The sequence below is a fragment of the Triturus cristatus genome, chromosome 6 (assembly GCF_964204655.1).
Source record: "Triturus cristatus chromosome 6, aTriCri1.1, whole genome shotgun sequence".
Taxonomy (NCBI): Eukaryota; Metazoa; Chordata; class Amphibia; order Caudata; family Salamandridae; genus Triturus; species Triturus cristatus.
The window spans coordinates 1330359675-1330379864 of record NC_140589.1 but is presented as its reverse complement, the minus strand read 5'-3'; the positions used below and the strand labels follow the sequence as shown (position 1 = coordinate 1330379864).

The following is a 20190-nucleotide window of genomic DNA, read 5'->3' as shown; positions in this document are numbered from 1 at the left end:
AAGAAGACAGGATCATTTTACACTTCAGAATCATATCAGGTCACATCTGAAGTCATCCCAACAAAATCCTCATGGATGTTTCTTTCCTCTAAGTCCGAACCATCCAAGTGAAATCGTTTCAGACCCAGGACACTAAGCCTTGGCAAGCATGCAAAGTTTAATAAAACCCTAACTTTGACATATAGGCAAATAACCACTTCCCAGATAACATCCAATCTAGTAGACTGCCCTTTGTTGCACTAATGAATGGTTTAATGGCCGAAATATTACATACTCATCAGTGCCATTGAGTCCGAGAATGTGGGTCAGCTTTTTTCCAGACTGCATGCCATGGTCCATTTAGTCACCCATAATCACTTTAAAACTCCTCCCCTCAGTTTTTCAGATATACAGTGTCTATGTTTCTTTAATGGCAGCTTTAACTTCTTAACTCCCTTCCATAAAAGAGGTATCTTAGGCAGGTGCAATGTGTTTGTAAAGATCATCAGTTTGCCCACGGCAGCCCCAACACTTGGTACTCACACTGGGTAACATACAATGGCATTTTTCGAGGTATTGTACTAGTCACAAATGATCTTGTACAGGACTTCTCTGTTTTGAATATGTATTGTGCTTCTAGCCCTGGCCATGTCTTAGTAAAGTGTGTTCCATTCTGGGCATACAGTTTCAGAACTTCATTTAGTTATATAAAACCACTGAGATGGGGTGTAAATCCAATAAGATAGAATAGAGTTACGATATCTGCCCCCTAGTGTTGGTAGCGAATGGAAACAATTTTTCTATTAGTTTTTTCTCATTTGTGGCCTTCCCTTTTTCTGAAGACTGTTTACGCCACCACTTACAAGTGTGTGTCAGAGTAAAAAAAAATCCTTGATTAAATTCCTGCTTACAAGCATTGAAGGAAAATATAACACTTCCCTTAAGTAGATCTGTTATTCTGCAGCGATCTTTCAACATCTATCTAATAGCCATGCTGTCTATGCTCGTGTAAAATCAGGACTTAAGTGGAGTGGTGTACGCTGGGATGGAAATGTGGTCAATGTTGTGTGACTGCCACTTTATTCTAAGTAGGTAGTGTCCCGCTTACCCGAGTACTGAGGTAGAAAGTAGATAAAAACCCATTATCTGGCAGCCATTCTACATCCCCTGCAGAGTTGCCTGCTACCGCCAATTCCATGTTTGTCCAAATCCAACCATTTCTGTTTTGGACCATTCCAACTGCACTCACAGTTGAGTGGCCTGTTTCTGTAGCTTGAAACCTGGAAAGGAGAGTCCCCCATCTGTTTTGGGGCACTGTGGCAAACAAACGGTAAGTCTAAGATTTTTCCATATTAATTCAAAAGTATTTCAGCATCATAAAAAGGTGCTTCAACTTCAATTGTAAGAGCCTGAAAGAATAAAGCATTCTCTTGAGTATATTCTTTTTAGGTCGGGCATTCAAGACCGCTTGTATATTCTTTAGTATATACTTCAGTATATATACTTTAGCATATACTTCTATTTCTATGTACTTTGTGGGCTCTGGAGATCAGCCCTCGGTCTTGTCTGCTTCTGCTTAGGGACATTTTTTCTGTTCAACTGCCTGTATTTAACTGTCTTGATAGAAAACGACCAGCAGAGGTCAGTAAAATACCAGAATTGCTTTCTACTGAGGGACTTTATTTTTAAAAAAATTTCTTGCAACTGCCTCTGTTTAACTTTCTTGAAAGAAAACAACCAGCAGAGGTCAATAAAATACCAGAATCACTTTAGCATTCTCTAGATTCCAGTCCATTGAAATTGTCCTCCACAAGCACCCGTAGACACTATTATTTTTTCTCGTATTTTCAGTGATATGACCACCGAAGGCCCTGCTTTTATATTAAAAACGGAGCTTTGGACTATACCATTTCCCGCTGAAAGGCAATATTTCTCTCCATGTGTTTCCATACCTGGCGTGTCACGCAGTTTGGTACTTCCTTTACCTCCATGTTAAAGAACAGTAGATGTTTCAGCACCCAGGTTAATGTGCTGCATAGCTAAATACATACAAGTTCCCGATTGCATTGCAAATGCTTGTTTGACTACGTTAATCCTATTGAAAAAAGATATATATACACCGGGGACCATTCATAAAATCCTATATATCTCAATAATCAAAGGAGAATAGTTCACATTGTACCGTTCATAAGAAGGGAGAAAGACTAGGAGAAAAGGAACACATTTTTTTTCAGCACCCAATGTCCCTGTGTCAGTTTTACGGCCATCAATATTCTCAAAATAAATCAGTTGGCCTGCCAACTGCTTAGGGGACAAAACCAGGGGTCCCCTCACAAATGGAGGCTATGACCTACAAAACACAAAAGCTTATGCTAATTGGTGCAACCGTACATTCATTTTACTGTCTGCTTCTGTGCATTCTAGATTACTGGCAAAGTGTTTTATGCTGAGAGCAAGGGTTACAGGGCACCCACGCCCTGTTCTCCTCTACTGCGGAAACAGATGTGTGTCCATTTAGGTTGGCCTTCACCTTTACAGTCATCAATACAGAAATAAACCCTCCGTCTCCTCCTGATTTGCTTCTAGCACAATCAATACATGTGGTTAAAGAGTTTCTCCTCATCCTGGGGGGCCAGGAATCCCACTTCTCTAAGCCTTATTGACAAAATAGATCGCCCAGTTGATATTGTAATGCACTTATATCCCTTACACAAAGCTCGATTGATCAAGTTGGGTCAAATCTGGCATGTGGTGTTCTATTCTGGAGGCCAAGATGTTTTTGAATAGTTTGCCCTCAATATTGACGAGCTAATTGCCTTAATAAAGAGCAAAAAATACACAGATTACAGGGATTAGTATGCCTCAAAACCTTTTGTAGTATTTGATGGGGTAACCATCCGGGCCTGAGGTTTTCCCAGATTGATGGCTGGTTATGGCCAAGTCTATTTCGTTCTTGGTCAGCAGTTGGTCTAGCTTTTGGGCTATGAAATGTGGAACGAAGTGCATCGGAATGTCCCAGCGAAAGGGGGTTTTCTGTCTCTGCCGGGGAGGGGCTGGATAGTGAGCATAGAGGTTTTGGTAGAATGTTGCAAAGGAGTGAGCAATTTTGGGCAGCTCCTTATGTCACAGCTCAGCTCGTGTCAGAGCCAGGAGGCGTCTAGAGTCTGCCATATCGGACTGTCGAGAGTGGTTATCCAGATGGAGTACGTGGCTTTCAAGGTCTGTTGACCGAGCTTGTTATCGAGACTCGCAATGTCTCACATAGCCCTCTAAGAGTCCCTTATGGATGGTTTACTTGACGCCCAGAGAGTTGTGGCTGTTGACACAGAGCCCTCGTTTAGTTTAAAAAAAGGCATGTAGCTCCTCTTCTACTAGTCAGTCGCATTCAGGAGCCTTCAGGTGCCAGGTGCTAAACCTCCAAATTGGGCGCAAGGTTTGGGACCAGGTATCCCATTCCATCAGCAGAGGAGCATGATCAGATATACCCCGTGGGAGGATACGGATGGAGTGAACATCTCCCTTCACTTAGACAGAAAACTCTGTACTATATTCAACATTAATAACACTATATTACAATGTACACCTTTACACTAATAACATGCCACAATGTCCATAACTTCCCTATAAATGCCAGAATGTTAGGATCATACATATTCATTGAAATTACATGGTTTCTTAACGGTTAGGCTACTTCTCAAAGCACGTGAAGACTCAGACTCCACTCTTGCATCATTCTCACTTCTGTTCAAATTGTCTTCTCTCTGATGTCTAACACCTTCCACTTCTTAACAAGGAATTTTCACTATCCTGTTCAAGTGCATACCTATGATACTCAGTCTTTATGTAATTCCTGACTACTTTGTGATTTTCACCAAGTCAACACATTCAGTCACCAACCTCTTTGCAGCTTTGCTACCGCTCTCTGAATTGATTCTTTTGATACTTTGTTTAATCACTCTACCTTACGATTTGCCTCCAGATAATACAAAGCGGTCGTCCTGTGCTTAATTCCTTTTTCTGATAAAACGTTTCCTATCTCCTTAGACACAAGCTGGGCTCCATTATGTGTCATAATGGTTTTGGAAAAGCCTACTTTACAAAAAATATCCTCCAAAAGCTTGATCATATCTCTTGACTCGACTGAATTTAGTATTTTTACTTAAGGCCAGCATGACAACATATCAATTAATAAAATAATATACTTAGCTACACTTGAGATCCTTATGGAACCTACTATGTCTAAAGCAGTATCATCCCAAGGACCTTTGGGCAACCTAGTAATGACCATGGGTTGAGTCCTGAACCTCAAAATGTTATCACTGCTGGGACATCCAACCATCCAACACATTCACTTACAGACCTCTCCAGTTGCATGTCCATACCAGGCCACCAGTACTTTTCTCTGATGACTTTAAAGTGTGAGATCTATTGAACCCTCCTTGAGACTGACCAGTGGAACCAACCTCAAGCTATGAAAAGCTAAGCTGTCATTCTGAAAGAGCTCTTCTCTGACATTCCAATACTGGATTATTGTTAAACTCTCTCAACCATTAGTCTTCCTGTATGCAGTCCCCTCACACAGCACACTCAGCAAAATCATCATCGTCATCTACAACAATTTCATTATTTTCCACATTCCCACTTGCAAGACAATAAAAACAATCAGCCACTCAATTTTTGCACCAGGTCCGTAAATTAAAGCAAAATCAAGTTCTTGCTGGGATACCACCCATTTTTTTTATTGCCATCAAATAGCATCAAGATCATTTTTTTTTGTAAACTTCTTTCAGAGGTTTATGATCTTTCAAATTGTATTCCCCAAGCAAATTTCCGCAATTTGTTTATGGCCCAATGGACTGCCTAATCTTCTTTTTCAGTTATAGAATGATTTAACTCCGCACCGCTCAGGCTCTTTGCAATAAACAGTATTGTACTTTCAATCTCCCCAGAGTTTTGTAATAGAATTGCTCAAATAACATTGGAACTGGAATCAGTCATAATCACAATGTAGTCTCCAGGCTCAAAACTTTGAAGACTGGGTGCTTTTTTTTAACATTTCTTAACATTAGTTTTAGGATATTTAACTCTTTCACATTCTGAACTCCCAACGAAAAAGACACATTTCTGCAACAAACTCCTCCTGTTCTTTCACTTATCAGACAGGTTTGAAATTAACTTATTATAATATTCGCACATACCCCAAAATGTTACCACTTCATCATTGTTATTTGGACTTCGTGTGTCATTTAGTACCCTGGTTAAATCTCCTTTAGGTTCAATGACTTTTGAAGTTATTTTATGTCCAAGGTACTCTATTTCAGACAAGTGAAATTTGCAGTTCTCTGCTTTTAAAGTGAGGCCTCTTTCGCTCAAACATGATATTACTTAATGCACTCTCTGGTCATGCTCCTCAACACTCTTGCCAAATATTAACACATCATCTTGTTATATCTTTATCCCAGTTAATCCTTTCAACAAATTTTCTATTACTCTTTGAAAAACGGATGCTGCAGACATCAAGCCAAATGGCCTCCTTAAAGACTTGTTCCATACGGTGTAACAAATGCTGTTAGATCTTGTTATTATATTCATGAAGTAATTTCACCTGGTGAAATGCAGAAGTTGAATACATTGTTGAGAAACATGATGCACCCATTTTCATTTACAACATTTCAGATATAGCCGGAAGAGGGTAATGATCTAGCACCACATTTTAGTTTAGTTCCTGCAGTTCTACACATAGACTTACTTCTCCATTGGGCTTGCGTGCCAAAACCACCGGAGCCAGCCACTCAGTTGCCTCTATGTCATCTATTATTCCACTGTTTATTATTTTTTTCAAGTTCACTGAACATGGCTTCTCTCACCTACATAGGTATAATTCTAACCTTCACATGATGAGGTACATAATTTTCTTTGAGCTTAATCATATGGATATACCCTTTAAGGCATCATAATTTTTTTCGAAATACCTCATGAAAATCTTTCTCATACTCCGAGAGATGCACAGTTACTTGCTCTGTCTTTTCGAAACTATCTATCCCTTTCACTTTGACTGCTGGAGCATTAGGGTCAAGATAAACCAGTAAATATTTTTGAAACAAGCATATCAATGAATCTGCTCTGACAGAGATGTAGATTTTCCCAGATGTATCTCTTCCTGTCATATATATTTAGATCCCATGAAATAGTGCACCAGTTTGATAAGCTCACCACCATAGACCTTTGGCTGTATATGAGCCTTAAACACTTTTACTTTTCCCTTCTCTCCACCTCCTCTGTGTATAACTGTGCAACCAATAGTCCCTCTAGCTTTGTCATTTCAGACTCCAAGTTGCTAACCTCATTTCTATACTTATTCCTGAAACTGAATAAGCTAGTTATCTTTCCCCTTAGGAAGGCCTTAAGTGATTCCCATACCACAGTCAAAGGTGCCAAACCAGTATTAATCTTAAGGAATTCTTCCATCTCTACGCAAAGGTTCATCTCCGTAGCTCAGGTTTGAAAATGGCCTTAAATTTTAGTACTACAGCCGAATTATCAGACTGGTGCGCCGCTAGATAGATAATATTCTGCATTTTTTCTTTTAGGACCTGGTCTACTAGAAAGTAGTTGATCATAGAAGACTGACAGTATTATTTTTATAAAAGGAGACACCCTACATTACTCCTGCTCTTTCCCTCCATAGATCACATAATGCTAATTGTCCCATAATTAATTATTATTTTTTTGCCCATGATTTAGGTGAACCTATTGACCTACTTTTAGCCGACCTGGCCAATTTGTAGTCTAAAAGCACGGTACTCACCAGCCATTATAATCAGCTAGGTGAAATCTAGGAGATTGAGGAAAGTTGATTTAAGAGACTCGATATCATCCGAATTCGGGCCATAATGCCCCACAAGTGTTAAGTTAACATTATATAATTGGTGTTTGATAATGATCTACCTTCCTGATTTATCTGAAGTACTTCCTGATATAGACTTATTCACCTGTTTGGTAATCAAAATGGCCGGCCGCCCCCCTAATACTATTGATCTGGTCTGTGCAGACCATTTGTTGGACCCCTTTTTGGTACTTGAACAGGTCTACACATTCCCCCTTGGTCAGATGCGTTTCCTGCAAAATCATTATATGCATTGGTGAGTCCCTTAAATATTGCAAGATCTTTTCTTGCATCCCGTTGTATGCGGCCCATTAAGATTCCAGGTAAGTATCTGGATTGGCACACCTGTGCCTTTACCCCCCTAGCCCATGGCACATGACTTATCTGTGAGTTTTGACACGCCTTAAAGTTCACTAGCTGAGGATTTTTAAGGGCTATTTTGTGTATACCTGTGCATCCCCCCTCCCTAGGAGAACCCTCCTCTGTTTCCACATGGACTGATTTTAGTCTCTTTTAGAGCGCTGTTGGGATGCCCTTAAAAGTGCATAAAGACCCCAGAAGAAAGAAGAGTTAAGCGAAAAGAGCCTACTCCTGCTATGTCAGAGATTTATATCCCTCAATCTGACATTCTCATGATAGATTCCCCCTCTTAATGGCTTCTAATATCTCGTCCTACTTCCCGCAAAGGGAAGCTGGAAATCTGAGCTGGGTGGTGGCCCATAAACTTTTAAACTCCTCTAACCGCTTCTCCAGTACCCATTATGTAGCATTCCAGAAACTCTTGTTGGCACCTCCTTGAACCCCCCAAAACATTGGTCCTCCTTCATTCCCATCCAGGAAGCAGAGATAATCAAACTAATTTCTAATGCTAAACCCTCATCCCACGCTCTGGATCTGCTACCCCCTCACCTGGCCAAAGACATGAAGCTCGTCCTAGCCCCACTATGTTGCGGGATCATTAACCACTCACTGAGCTCTGGAATCGTACCGGACTGCCTCAAAGTAGGCCAAGTCACGCCACTGCTGAAAAAAACAGGGCTATACACTGAGGATCTGATTAACTTCAGACCTGTATCGAACCTACCTCTTTTGTCCAAGATCTTGGAAAGATGTGTACTCCCTCAGTTGACCCAACACTTGGATAACATCAATTTCCTTGATCCCCATCAATTGGGCTTTAGAAAAGGCTACAGTACCGAATCCGCAATCCTCAATGTCATAGACGATCTGCTCAAATCACTTGACTCGGATCAATACTGCGTTCTCATCCTCCTAGATCTATCGGCCGCATTTGATACAGTTGACCACAAACTGCTCATCGAGGTTCTACAAGAAAGGGCCGGTCTTCCGGAGACGGTCCTCCACTGGTTCACTTCCTTTCTCCACAACCGCTCACAAAGAATAAAAATTTAAAACTTCAAGTCCGACCTCCACCCCGTCATCAGGGGTGTTCCACAAGGGTCAGTGCTCTCCCCTCAGCTTTTCAAAATTTACATTGAACCCGTCACCACTCTACTCAGGAAATCCAACATCCCCTTTCACTTGTATGCAGACGACACGCAGCTCTATCTGGAAACCACTTCAATTGACGACATCCAGAGACTTAACACCACGCTCAAGGAGGTTCAACACTGGCTCACAAGTAATCACCTGAAACTCAACCAAGAGAAAACGGAAATACTCCTCATCTCCAACAAAGACACAAACCCCCAAATCGAAGAATGGCTCAAAGCAATTGACTCCCTCAATGGTAACCTCACCTTAGCGAATTCGGTAAAATCCCTAGGGATCACACTCGACCCGAAACTGGACATGAGGAAACACATTTCAAGATCCGCCAAAAGTGCCTTTCTCAACCTGAAGCTACTATACAAAATAAAACCCTTCCTCCCACCCAAGGACCTTCAACAAGCCACACAAGCACTAGTGCTCTCCAGAATAGACTATGGGATTGCAACCCTGACAGGGACAGCAAAATCTCACCTTGCCCCCCTGAAGACAACCTTCAATGAAGCTGCCAGAATGGTTACGGGTACTAAGAAATTCGAACACTTCTCTCCCGCTCTCAGAGAACTTAAATGGCTCCCAGTTGAGTTGCGAGCCAGCTTTAGAACAGCCTGCCTCACGCACAAATCTCTACACACAGGCAAATCCGGAATATCTGGCCGCCAAACTTAAAAGTGCCGGCCAGTCCAGAAACCTCAGGAGCTCCAACTCTTTACTACTCATCCCGCCAAAAACTCGCAAGCAGAAAACCGCAGCCAAATCATTTGCTGGAAACGCACCAAAAATCTGGAACTCCATCCCCCCCCCTCCACATCAGAACAACCCCCTCGTTTCCAAAATTCAAGACACTACTCCAAGCCCTCTTCCTCGACCACTCTCGAACGAACCGATAGAGCCAAGGAAGTTCCTCAGCCAACGCCCCACCGTACCTTAATTTGGGACCAGTGACACTGTCTCGGATCAAGAAAACTTTCTTTGTTCGAACTAATTGAACAATGAATACGCTCGGATAATCGTCTGGTTTGTCTTGCACCCTCCTCCCCTTTGCCCCTCCGCTTATGTACCTGTTCCCTACCCGGCGCGATCCCTCATGCTCTACCTATTACCTGTACCGTCTATTTGCTCATAATTTTATATGCTGTAAAGCGCTCTGATACCCCTGGGTCCAGCCAGCGCTATATAAAACTCCTAAAAATAAATTCCTGAAGTAACACGCTGAACACCAGACTGTTTTTATACTCAATCAGACCAACGAAATAACCATGTAACTTGATAGGCTCACCCCCATAAGCCAAAGGTACGATATCAGGCTTTATGAGTGAGATCTTGTTTTTTAATTTCGTGAGATAAAATTCATTGGAGACAATGGTGATCTTAGCACCCGAATCAAATAAGGCACAAGTGGTTTCCCCTTCAACACCAATACAATCAAAGGGACAAGATTTCTTACCAGTCGCATTCTGAACCTGTATTACAATTTACCCACATTCAAAATTGTCAGAATTGTTTTCAGTATTGTCACCCTCATAACCCTCTACTCTTTTGACCCTCGGGTCCGGTTTACTTTTGCACATTATAGAACAATGACCTTTCCTTTTGCATTTAGTACATGTTTGACCCAAACTTGGACATTTTTTATCATTAGCGAGATGACAAACTCTACCACATCTGTAGCATCTACGCTCTACCACTTTTCCTCTAAGCCCCTTCTTTTTCAAAGGGAGACTTTCCTTTACCTTTTTCAACCCACTTTTAGTTTTTCTCTTTAACAACTTGTACCTTGGCATCTTTTTCACTATCCTGTTTTATCACTGCAACACATTTCAAAGAATGTTCAATTCTTTTAGCTACAGTGAGAACTTCATCTAAAGTTGGTTCATCTCGCAACCAAAGTTCCTCCCTCACTTTTTCCACGTTGCATCCAAACATAAACTGATCAGTGATGCGTTCATCAGTTAGATTTTCAAACTTGCAGGATGAGGCGAGTTTTCGCAGATCAGTCACATATCCTTCTACAGTTTCTTCATCCTTTTGTGTTCTTTTTACAAATTGATATATTTCCAAGATAGTTCTAACCTTAGGCAAACAGTGTTTATCAAGTATTTTAACACAGATCTCAAAATCCTTTAAGTCTCTAGCTTCTGCAGGAGATAGATCAGGAAGATGATCAAACACATCTTGGCCCTCTGACCCCAAACAATGGAGTAGTAGTTTTATGGGTGGTACCCCAGGACTGGACAAGAAAAAGGGTGCTGCAGTAACATTTTGCATGTTGCAACTTCTGATAAATCACCCTATCAAACAGAATACATGTAAAGTTAAGTACTATGTAAATTGCAGTACACTGTAATGAAACAGAAGAATTATTAGAGAAAACTTAGAGTGTGACGATTGACACATCAATTATGAGGTGAATAGTAATTAGAAGAGATAAATACCAACATGCACAGCATGAGCACGTACTTTCAAATGTGTGAAATACATACAAAGTATGAGGACACCTCAGAATTGACTCATTACGTTTTTATTTTGTTTCAGAAATGAGCAAGTTACAAAATTCCTGCAAACGTGTGTGTGTGTGTGTGTCACAGCATCAACATTATGTGTGCATGTCACAGAAAAGTTGCACACAACACTTTTCCTTCCCCCTCTTTTTTTTTTTTTAACGTGTGCGTATCACGGAAGACACGCAGTGACAATTGAAAATCTAACAATCTACAATTGGATAAATGAGTAGGAGATCGTGAAGCATTGTGCGTGCCACTGACAAGCAATCCCACCTTGAAGGAAGCCATAACTATTGCCAAAGTAGTGAAAGAGTGTGAAAAGTGCATGATCCCTCATAAAACTCTTGTCACAAGAGAAAAATCCAGACGTGGATGCGATGCAGTCTGAGGATGATCTGGTCAATTTGGTGAAAAAATAAAAATCAACATGCAACAGGGTCTATCAGCAAAAATAAAGGTACAAAGGGCACCATGTTTGGTAATACATTTAGAAAGAATACCCCTAGGGGTTGTCACAGATGTGGCAGTACCTTTCATCTAGCAGATTCTAAGAATTGTTTTACACAAGCAAAAGACTGTTACAAGTGTGGCAAGAAAGGTCATTTTTCATGCTTGCGCAAAGTTAGTAGTAACAAAGTAAAAAGTAGCCCTGGTGGACGAGGAGAGTGTTAATAATCAGGGGGATGCAAATCAACAGGAAAAGAAGAGAAATCACCCGAACGCAGATTTTGAAGTAAATGGAAAATTAGTAACATTGATGGTAGATACAGGCTCCTTATACACTATAATAACAAGAAAGACCTATGAGGCAATATGGAATGGGGGGGGGGGGGAATTGACTTCTTTGGATGTGATATTGAAAAAATATATATTGCTCCGGATGGCCCGACCAATTTAGGATGGGCACATCAATATGACTTGCATATTATAGTGGATCACACAGCAGAGAATCAGGTCATGATGGTTGACAAGAGTAACTTGAACAGCATTTTGAACCAAAATACTTGTGTGTTTGAGAACAGATTGGGGCAGGCAAAAGTTTACATGCATCAGATTGAAGGAAGGCAGAATGCTGTTCCTTTTAAACATGTTGCGAGAAGGATTTCCATGGCAGTTAGGTTGCAGGTGAGGGAAATAATCTGACAATCTTGGATAATAAGGTCATAGAGATGGTGGAGGCAATGGAATGGGTAGCTCCGGTTGTTATCACCAGAAGGTTCATAGGTCATTTGTTTTTCTGTTTAGACTTGCGCAGAATGTGATAATGGATAACTTTCCACTGCCCAACATTGATGCTGTCCAGGGGGAAGTATTTTTCAAAACTGGATTTACGAAGCACATACCATCAGGTGAAGCTTAGTCCACAACCTAAACATTTCACAGTGTTTATAGCATCGGAAGGTACATTTCAATTCAATAGAATCCCTTTTGGTTTATGCTCAGCTGTGAGCGCTTTCCAGCAACTTGTAACTCAAATCATGACCGGTCTCACTAAAGGTGTTTTTTCACAATGCTGTATTGGTCTGTGGGGAAGATGAAGAGAAGCATACGAAAACATTGGAAGAAGTGCCGTCACGATTGGGTGAGCTTGGGTTAACCTTGCGGAGAGAAAAATGTGTTTATAATGCAAGAGGTGGAGTATTTGAGTTACCTCCTCACCAGGGAAAGCATAATACCAAAGCACAATTTGGTGAGTGTAATTGTTAATGCAGAAGTTCCTAATGATCAAGCCAAATTTTTAGGCTTAATGGAGTATTACTCCAAATATGTGCAGGATTTTGCACATAACACAGAACCATTAAGGGAGTTGTTACGGAAAGGAAGGACGTTTGTGTGGGGTGAGTTACAGAAGGTAACCGTCACCATGGATAAGGAAGACATAGCAAAAGCAGAGTTTTAGTAGCGTTTCAATCAGGCCTGAAGACTGTACGTTTAAAAAAATAAAAATGTATTCCTTTATTTTTCAAAAGTTTACAGCTCAAACAAGAAGCAAATTACGACACCCCTTCAGTAATAAGGCGCACACATAAGATACAGTTTAGCACAATCCAATGTTATACATACAGATCGATCGGATTGCGGCACAACATCATGAGTAAGTACCATTGAGCACACTAATGTACTCGATATTGTTGTTCTCAACCATTCCAGAGCGGAATGTGTGGATTCCCTATGCAAGTATAGTTCCTGTTCCACTATCATCATACTCGTTAGATAGTGTCACTAGAGGGATCTGACCGCAAGTGGTGTGTGGTCCTGCGGCGGTGTGTCGCCATCGGTCTCAATCTGGTCCTGACCCCTGGTTATGTATGTCGTATATAGTCCCCAAAAGTTTTTAGGGCGGCTCCTGGGAGGTAGTAGTTCACTAAAATTCTCCGTCTGTGTGCTACAATAAAGCATATCCCGGGACCACTGCGCCATAGTGGGGGTGTGGCCACGCAGCCAATGAATGGCTACATTCCGTTTCGCCAACAGCAGACCCTTATCTACCAGTCTACGCTTCAGTCGTGCGATCTTTTTGGAATAGCCCAGCAGAGCCAGGGCTGGATCCGGGGCGAGTTCCATTTCTAATATTTTCGCTAGTTCCTTAAAAATCAATTCCCAGAATGTGGAAATTCTTGGACAATACCAGGCCAAATGCATGAAGACTGTACTTACTGTGGATGCCAGTGCAGTAGGCATTAGTGTAGTTCTGGCACAAATACATGGTGAAGAAGAAGAAACAGTAGCTTTTGCTTCGCATACTCTGATGGATATCGAAAGAAACTAATTGGCCATAGAACTAGAGGCACTGGCGGCTCCTTTGGCAACTATGTATTTTCTGTGTTTTTATGGGGTTGTGCTTTCACTTTACGCACAGATCATAAATTCCTTCAGATATTAGGACCTGATGTCATTAAGAACTGTTCAGGTAGATTGCAATTGTAGGGTAGAGTTTGTACGGGGATGGAAAAATAAGATAACAGACTAACTCGAAACTACCTGATAAAAATGCTGAACACATTGATCTGCAGCTAGAAGATGTTGTAGCTAACATGAGCAACTTTACGGAAGGTCTAGGTAGTGCTATATTAAAGAAGGACTGGATCACTGGGATGCAGCAAGATAAAACTTTCAAGAGTGTGGTGAAATTTATTACAGCTGTAGTGAGAAGGGAGCGTACTATGCAGAGGTTTAAGACCATTCTCAAAGGTTATTGATGAATTGTCTGTGCAAGATGAATGACTGGTCATAAGGGTTGAAAGATTTGTGCCACCTCTAACACTTGGAAATCAATTAATTGGACTTGCCCATGTGTGACATTTAGGCCAAATTTGACCATCAAGAAGATGAAGGAGAAGTTGTGGTGGCCAAACGTGGATAAGCAAATTAAGGAATGGGTGGAAAAGTGTGAAATCTGCAAAGGATCAGAAAAGAGGGTTACATGTGGGTGTCGGAAAACTGGAAGGAGATCAACATGCATAAGAGGTTGAATATACATGGGAGAAATTTGTTTAGATTTAATTGGTCCGTTTAATTGTTTGCAGAATCATGAAAGATATGCTGTTGTGTTGGTGAATGCAAAGTCAAGGTGGGTGGGTGGGGGTTATCTTTATGAAGTCCATTGCCACAGAGTCCACTATTATTGTTTTAAGTGAGGTGTTCCGAAGGGAAGGGATTCCGGCGGTATTACTCCCAGATAATGGAACACAATTAAGCTCTCTGGAGATGGATCAGTTTATGAAAGGGTAAGACATGTATGTACTTCTCAGTATAACCCCCCAAGGAAATGTTTTGTGTGAAAGAATTAACAAAATGGTGAATGGAACGATGTAATAAGCTTGTACTACTGGGATTCGGGTACAAAAGGCCATCAAGGAAATGTTATGGGCTTATCACACCACTGTACATTCTGGAGCAGGGAAGAGTCTATTTGAAATGATGCGTGGAGACACCCAGGCATCAAGTAGATACCTTCTTGGATGCAGGAAGGTGTTTGTTGTTTTAGAAGGAAACAAACTTGCCCCCTGAAGAATGTAGATTTATTCAGGTGGGAGACTGGGTAAAAGGTAAACTGGGAGGAGTAGGCAAGGGTTTGTCTGAATTCGGAACTCCATTTAAAATCAAGTATATTTGGTGGGAATTGGGTCATATTGGACAATGGATAAATGTGGAATCCCTGAAGGGTGGCCTTATATCATAAACATGATGATGTAAAGGATAAGGCTATGGTTGGTGGAAGTACGAGTTTGTCATGGTTACTTATGAATGACGAGGAATTTACTAGGTCAGAAGCAAATACTGAAGCACAAGTGACAGAGCGAGATGAACCTGAAATTTTGGGACTACCAGAAAGAGAAATTATAATAAGGAAAACGCCTGTTTATTTAGGAGACTATGTCTGTGGTTAGAATACAGTGCAATTTCAATGCTAGTTGTTATTTGAATTATTGTACAGAAATTAGTAGAGTTCCATTTATTCATGAGTATTTATAGTTTTCATTCTTAATTGTTTATTGTTTTCTATCTTACTATTAAGCATGGAGGGTTTATCATTCTTATGTTTACGTCCTTATGTGTGGTATATGGTGTTAGTTGGGTTGTTTTTGACTTGTGTCTGGTATGTGTAAGAAGGGTTGTTTGGGCGGAGATCGTGTTTTAAATCTTGTTTTAGTATCTGATTCAATATGTTAGTCTTGTATGGTTCACTGTTTTAAAAGAAGGATATTTGTCATATATATTGTAATTAGCTAAGGCTGAGATTGGGGTGAAATAAGAGCTCTCGATTATGACATTTGAAGGTTCCATATTAGAATGTATTACCCGTTAAGGGAGCATGGCTGTGATGGAGCGGGGTGTCTTGTTCTATGTGCAAATAAACTAATGAGAACATCGATGTGGTTGGGGTGACTTTGTTATTCATCACTCCATAGACACAGACAGCTGCACTGATACCTGCGTGTTGACCAATTTGGCCAACCCATTTACTTGATACCTTGTCTAGTCTTCTCAGTAAGGGATTATATTTTCGGGTCATTTGCCGCCTTGTGATACAAAAGTCTCTAAACAAATATTTGAAAGTAAAACCAAATTCAAAATTTTAAAAAAGTGAAATTTAAGGGAAAGTATTTAGGGACAGGAAAAAGGATAAATACTGTTTATGAATTCAAAAAGGAATTAAAGTAAAATAAGACTAAGGGTAAAAGGTAATGCCAGAAGATGGGGTGAGGATAAGCTGGGGCTTCTCCTTCCAAGGAAAATGTATTAATTAAAACATCTTTGATTTACCTTGGAAGTTTCCAGAAAATAGCCTGAGGTTTTTTTCAAATATAGTGATAAGAATAGGTGTCTGACATTAATCACTAAGAGAATCATCACCTGAGATTAATTAGTGATTAATGACACCGAAACTAACCCATGGAGCCATCCAGTTTTGTTTGTACAGTGATTCCCAATATGCTTGTACTGCACTTAGAAGCTGATTTATTCTCGAGGGCTCCCGTTATGTAAGAAAGGGAATAACTAATTACTGTACGTGCTTTTCAGTTTACTTCTCTGCATTGGTACTCTCTACCATCTTTTAGACTCACTGCTTTGCATATAAACCAGAAGCAGTGCTGTCCAGCGGATGCTGGGATGTCTAAAATAAATTGTCAGGATTGGTACATGGTGATGATGGACCTGTTAAGCAGTTGCTTGATATGGTAAGGTATCCCATTGGTTGTTAAGGATTCTCTATCAGTTGGATCAACTCAAGTGGTTAATGGGAGGATCAAATGTTGGATTTAGCTCTATTTTTATGCATGATATATGGTTTATTTATCTTCTGTCATTGTATGCTACAGGTGAGATGTCTCAGACATCACAAAAACACAGGGACTTTGTCTCTGAGCCCATGGGCGAAAAGTCTGTTACAGCGCTGGCCGGTATTGGAGAAGTGCTTGGAACAAGATTGCAAGATTTAGGCTTTGATAAGGTAAGGTTTGAACTAGCTCCTTCACTGGGCATTAAGACTTAAGCGACGTGTGGTTTTACCCAAAGTACCAGTTGAAGAAATAACATTCAGTCGTTAGTTAATCGGGAGCTTATCATCAGGGCCACTGAAATTATGTGGAAGGGCAGTGGCAAATCATGTGGCAGGGTTGAGTAAATTAAACTGTAAGAAAAGCCAAATTATGCGACGTAATGTTATAGTATTCATTATTTTGACATTTTTACTCTTGGTAACACTGTCTGGGCATTGGGTTGCACGTCATTAATGCCAGTTTAACACCCAAAATATAGCAATAAGCAACATAAAGGTGACTAGTGACGCTTTGCAAAAGCCCTTCCACTACACAGCAATACGCATCACTGCATTTTAGGTAACTTTTGAACCGTTTGAGCCAGAAACACATTTTTTTGTTAAAATCTGCAAATTAAACCTTAGATGATGGATTATGTGACCAATATATAACTATGCAGTGAAATGCCGCAGCCGCACAATGGCATCATTCCAGTGGCCCTGCTCATATTACAAAACAATTTAAGCAGTGGAACAAAAATTTAAAAAGACTTCACATTTGCACTCTCGGAATGCCACTCAATGACACACAGTGCTCCCCTTCACCCACTTGTACACTTTATTTGGACACACTGGCTTTTGCTTGAGTGCTGGCTTGTACTCACTCATAGATACTTGTTCTCAGTGATGATTCCAAGATTTTGCCCCGCCTACTGGCTTGTGTCCCTAGTTATTGGCTTGCTTTCACTCAGTGGCTCACGCTTCCAGTTGCACATTAGCCTGTTCATGGATATGCTCGGTGGCTCATCCCTGATGAAGCTGAGGGATTGTGGTAATTATTTAAATCATTAAATATTTGTGCTACTTCCATACTTTTATTTTTTCTTCAAAGTAGCTCTTTATTAAAGTTTTAACCAGAATGAACACAGTCCGGACATTCAAGGGCACCAAGAGTAAACAAGCCATACACAAAACATATTTTGGGATCACAGGATACCAACCCCTGGGGGAACAAAGCATGACTCACGTCCCACATGCAGTGAGTTAGCCATGGACATGTATATAATGATAACCTCTTCTCCATACCCTGGGAAGACTATTTTGTCATGTCTAAGTATACATGCACTGTCCACACACAGGCATACCCTTTACATGCAAAATACATTATATATCTCAACACTAGGTCCAGGAAGTTTGACTTGCTGCTGTTTTGGGACTGGGCTCGAATGCAGCAATCCAGACAGCCCCCTAAGTACTGCAAAGTCCAATGCCACTTAAACGTGCCAGGGGACAGAATCGAGCCGCAACAGATGTGCTGTGGAAACAATTTATTTGAAGGTGCTCAATAGGGGGATGCAACGCCTTTCGACCCAGATAAGATTTGATTATCCTCTACCTATACAAGCTATTTACATAGTCACATTGTGTTTAGATACTACCATGAACATAAACAAAGGACTTAGTTTGTTGTCCTTTAAAAAAACAATGTGCAAAACAAACATATAATTATGGCGATCATAAACAGCAGCAGATCTACTGTGTCTCTCGTCTGTCGCCTGGAATGTTTTGGTGTTACTGGACTTTGCAATATGTATGTCTATGAAAATATATATATATATATATATATATATATATATATATATATATATATATATATATATATATATATATATATATATATATATATATATATAATGAAATATATGTATGCACACATGCGTAGTAATTCAGTTGTAATCCTTAATTCATTTTCCAATCAAGATAAACCATAAAAGGACATCAGTATATGACATCATACATTTTTTTTGCAGCATACTATACAATATAACATTTCCAAGCTTTAGTGAAGGAAAGTTTCAATTCTATTAAGGACACGGAGGCAAGTTCAACTCTTCCATTTGTTTCACTCAGCAGCTTTGAACAGCATATTTTTATTGAAAGACTACATATCCCATGAGTCTTTGTAACAATAACAGAACAACCATAGAGTCAGTCTCCTATAAGCAACCTCAAGGAACAGTACTTCTCGCTTTCTTCAAGTGAAACATCTTGCATCCTATTTTTCTGTCAATCTTGCTTCTGATCCTGTAGAAAAACAAGGATAGCCATCATAAATTCCAAAATATGACATAACATTAAATAATACACTAAGTCAGCAATACTGGTAGCAATAAAAACTCTTAATGGTGAATAGATCCCTCCATTCGCAAACCATAAGAACAGTTAGAATCAACATTACTTAACAAGATGGAAACAACTTTATTATTTTCCCTGAACCCCATTATACTTATCTAAAATTGAAGAATTCAGCGGATAATGGGAGGGTAGTAGATGATAATCAAAACCAGGAGGGATAATCCTCGCCTCTGCATCCTTACTAGAATTGAAACTTTCCTTCACGAAAGCTGGTACATTTTATTTTCTGTGTCAGGACCGATGGCTCAGATTATGGTAGTTTAAGGCTGGTTGACGACCAGTGAAGCCATGCCAGTGATTGGTTTGAAATAAAATGCCTTAAATGTGGAGTCGGAAGACAAGTCAGCTGCTCCGAGGCTGTCCTCAGGCAACTCCCAGGGAGAAGGCTTTTTCTGGTGGATTGTGCTCTGATGGCAGGGGTATCGATGCCTGCCTCTTGCAGTATCCATCTCATGCAACGGGTAATAGCTATTGCTGTTACTGGCTTGAAAGAACTCTTGAGGGAAATAAATAGTTGCACCATTCCAGGTGGTCTAAATTCCTCAGTCATAGATTCGTACACCCTGAGGCAGCGCACCACGCACAATTTTGGATGACCCGGAAAAGCCGGGTAGTGAATCACCCTGGTATTGGATGTGGTGCGTCGCGCAATAGTGAAAGACACCCCCTCCAGAGTGAACATACGTGCTGTGACATCTAGGGCACAGATGTCCTAAACTCGTTTACACAAGATGAGGCATAACAGAACGGACAACTTACATGTTAACTCCTTATGGTAAAGATTTGCATTATCCTGCCTTGGTTGCAGTACCACATTAACCTCCCATAGGGAAGAGTACTTCGGTTGTGGGGGAAAGGACAAGCGTATACCCCTCAGGAGTCTACAGACTAATGGGACTTCCCCTACCGGAACATCATGCATGGGAACATGACCTGCCGAAATAGCAAATCTGCTGGCATTAAACGTGTGGTAGGCCAAACTCTTGTCCACCAATTCAGACAAGAAGTTGACTGCATGCAACATATCTTCCCCCGCGTGATCCAAACCCTGTCACATAAATCAGTGTGACCACCTTCTCCATGCACAGCTGTATTTCTTGACCGTAGAAACTGACCAGGCTCTTCTGATAAGG

General features: G+C 40.6%; 1 protein-coding gene across 2 annotated transcripts in view; it reads left to right on the top strand.

The window, feature by feature from the left end:
• The window catches only part of LOC146821393 (barrier-to-autointegration factor-like protein), a 175995-nt gene that overhangs the window by 72544 nt on the left and 83261 nt on the right, over positions 1–20190 (top strand). For both annotated transcript variants that reach the window (XM_085612339.1, XM_085612340.1), the window contains exon 3: positions 16704–16834. In XM_085612339.1, the coding sequence (XP_085468465.1) occupies positions 16709–16834 (126 nt within the window). In that variant the 5' untranslated portion in view covers positions 16704–16708. The remainder of the gene's footprint in view (positions 1–16703; positions 16835–20190) is intronic.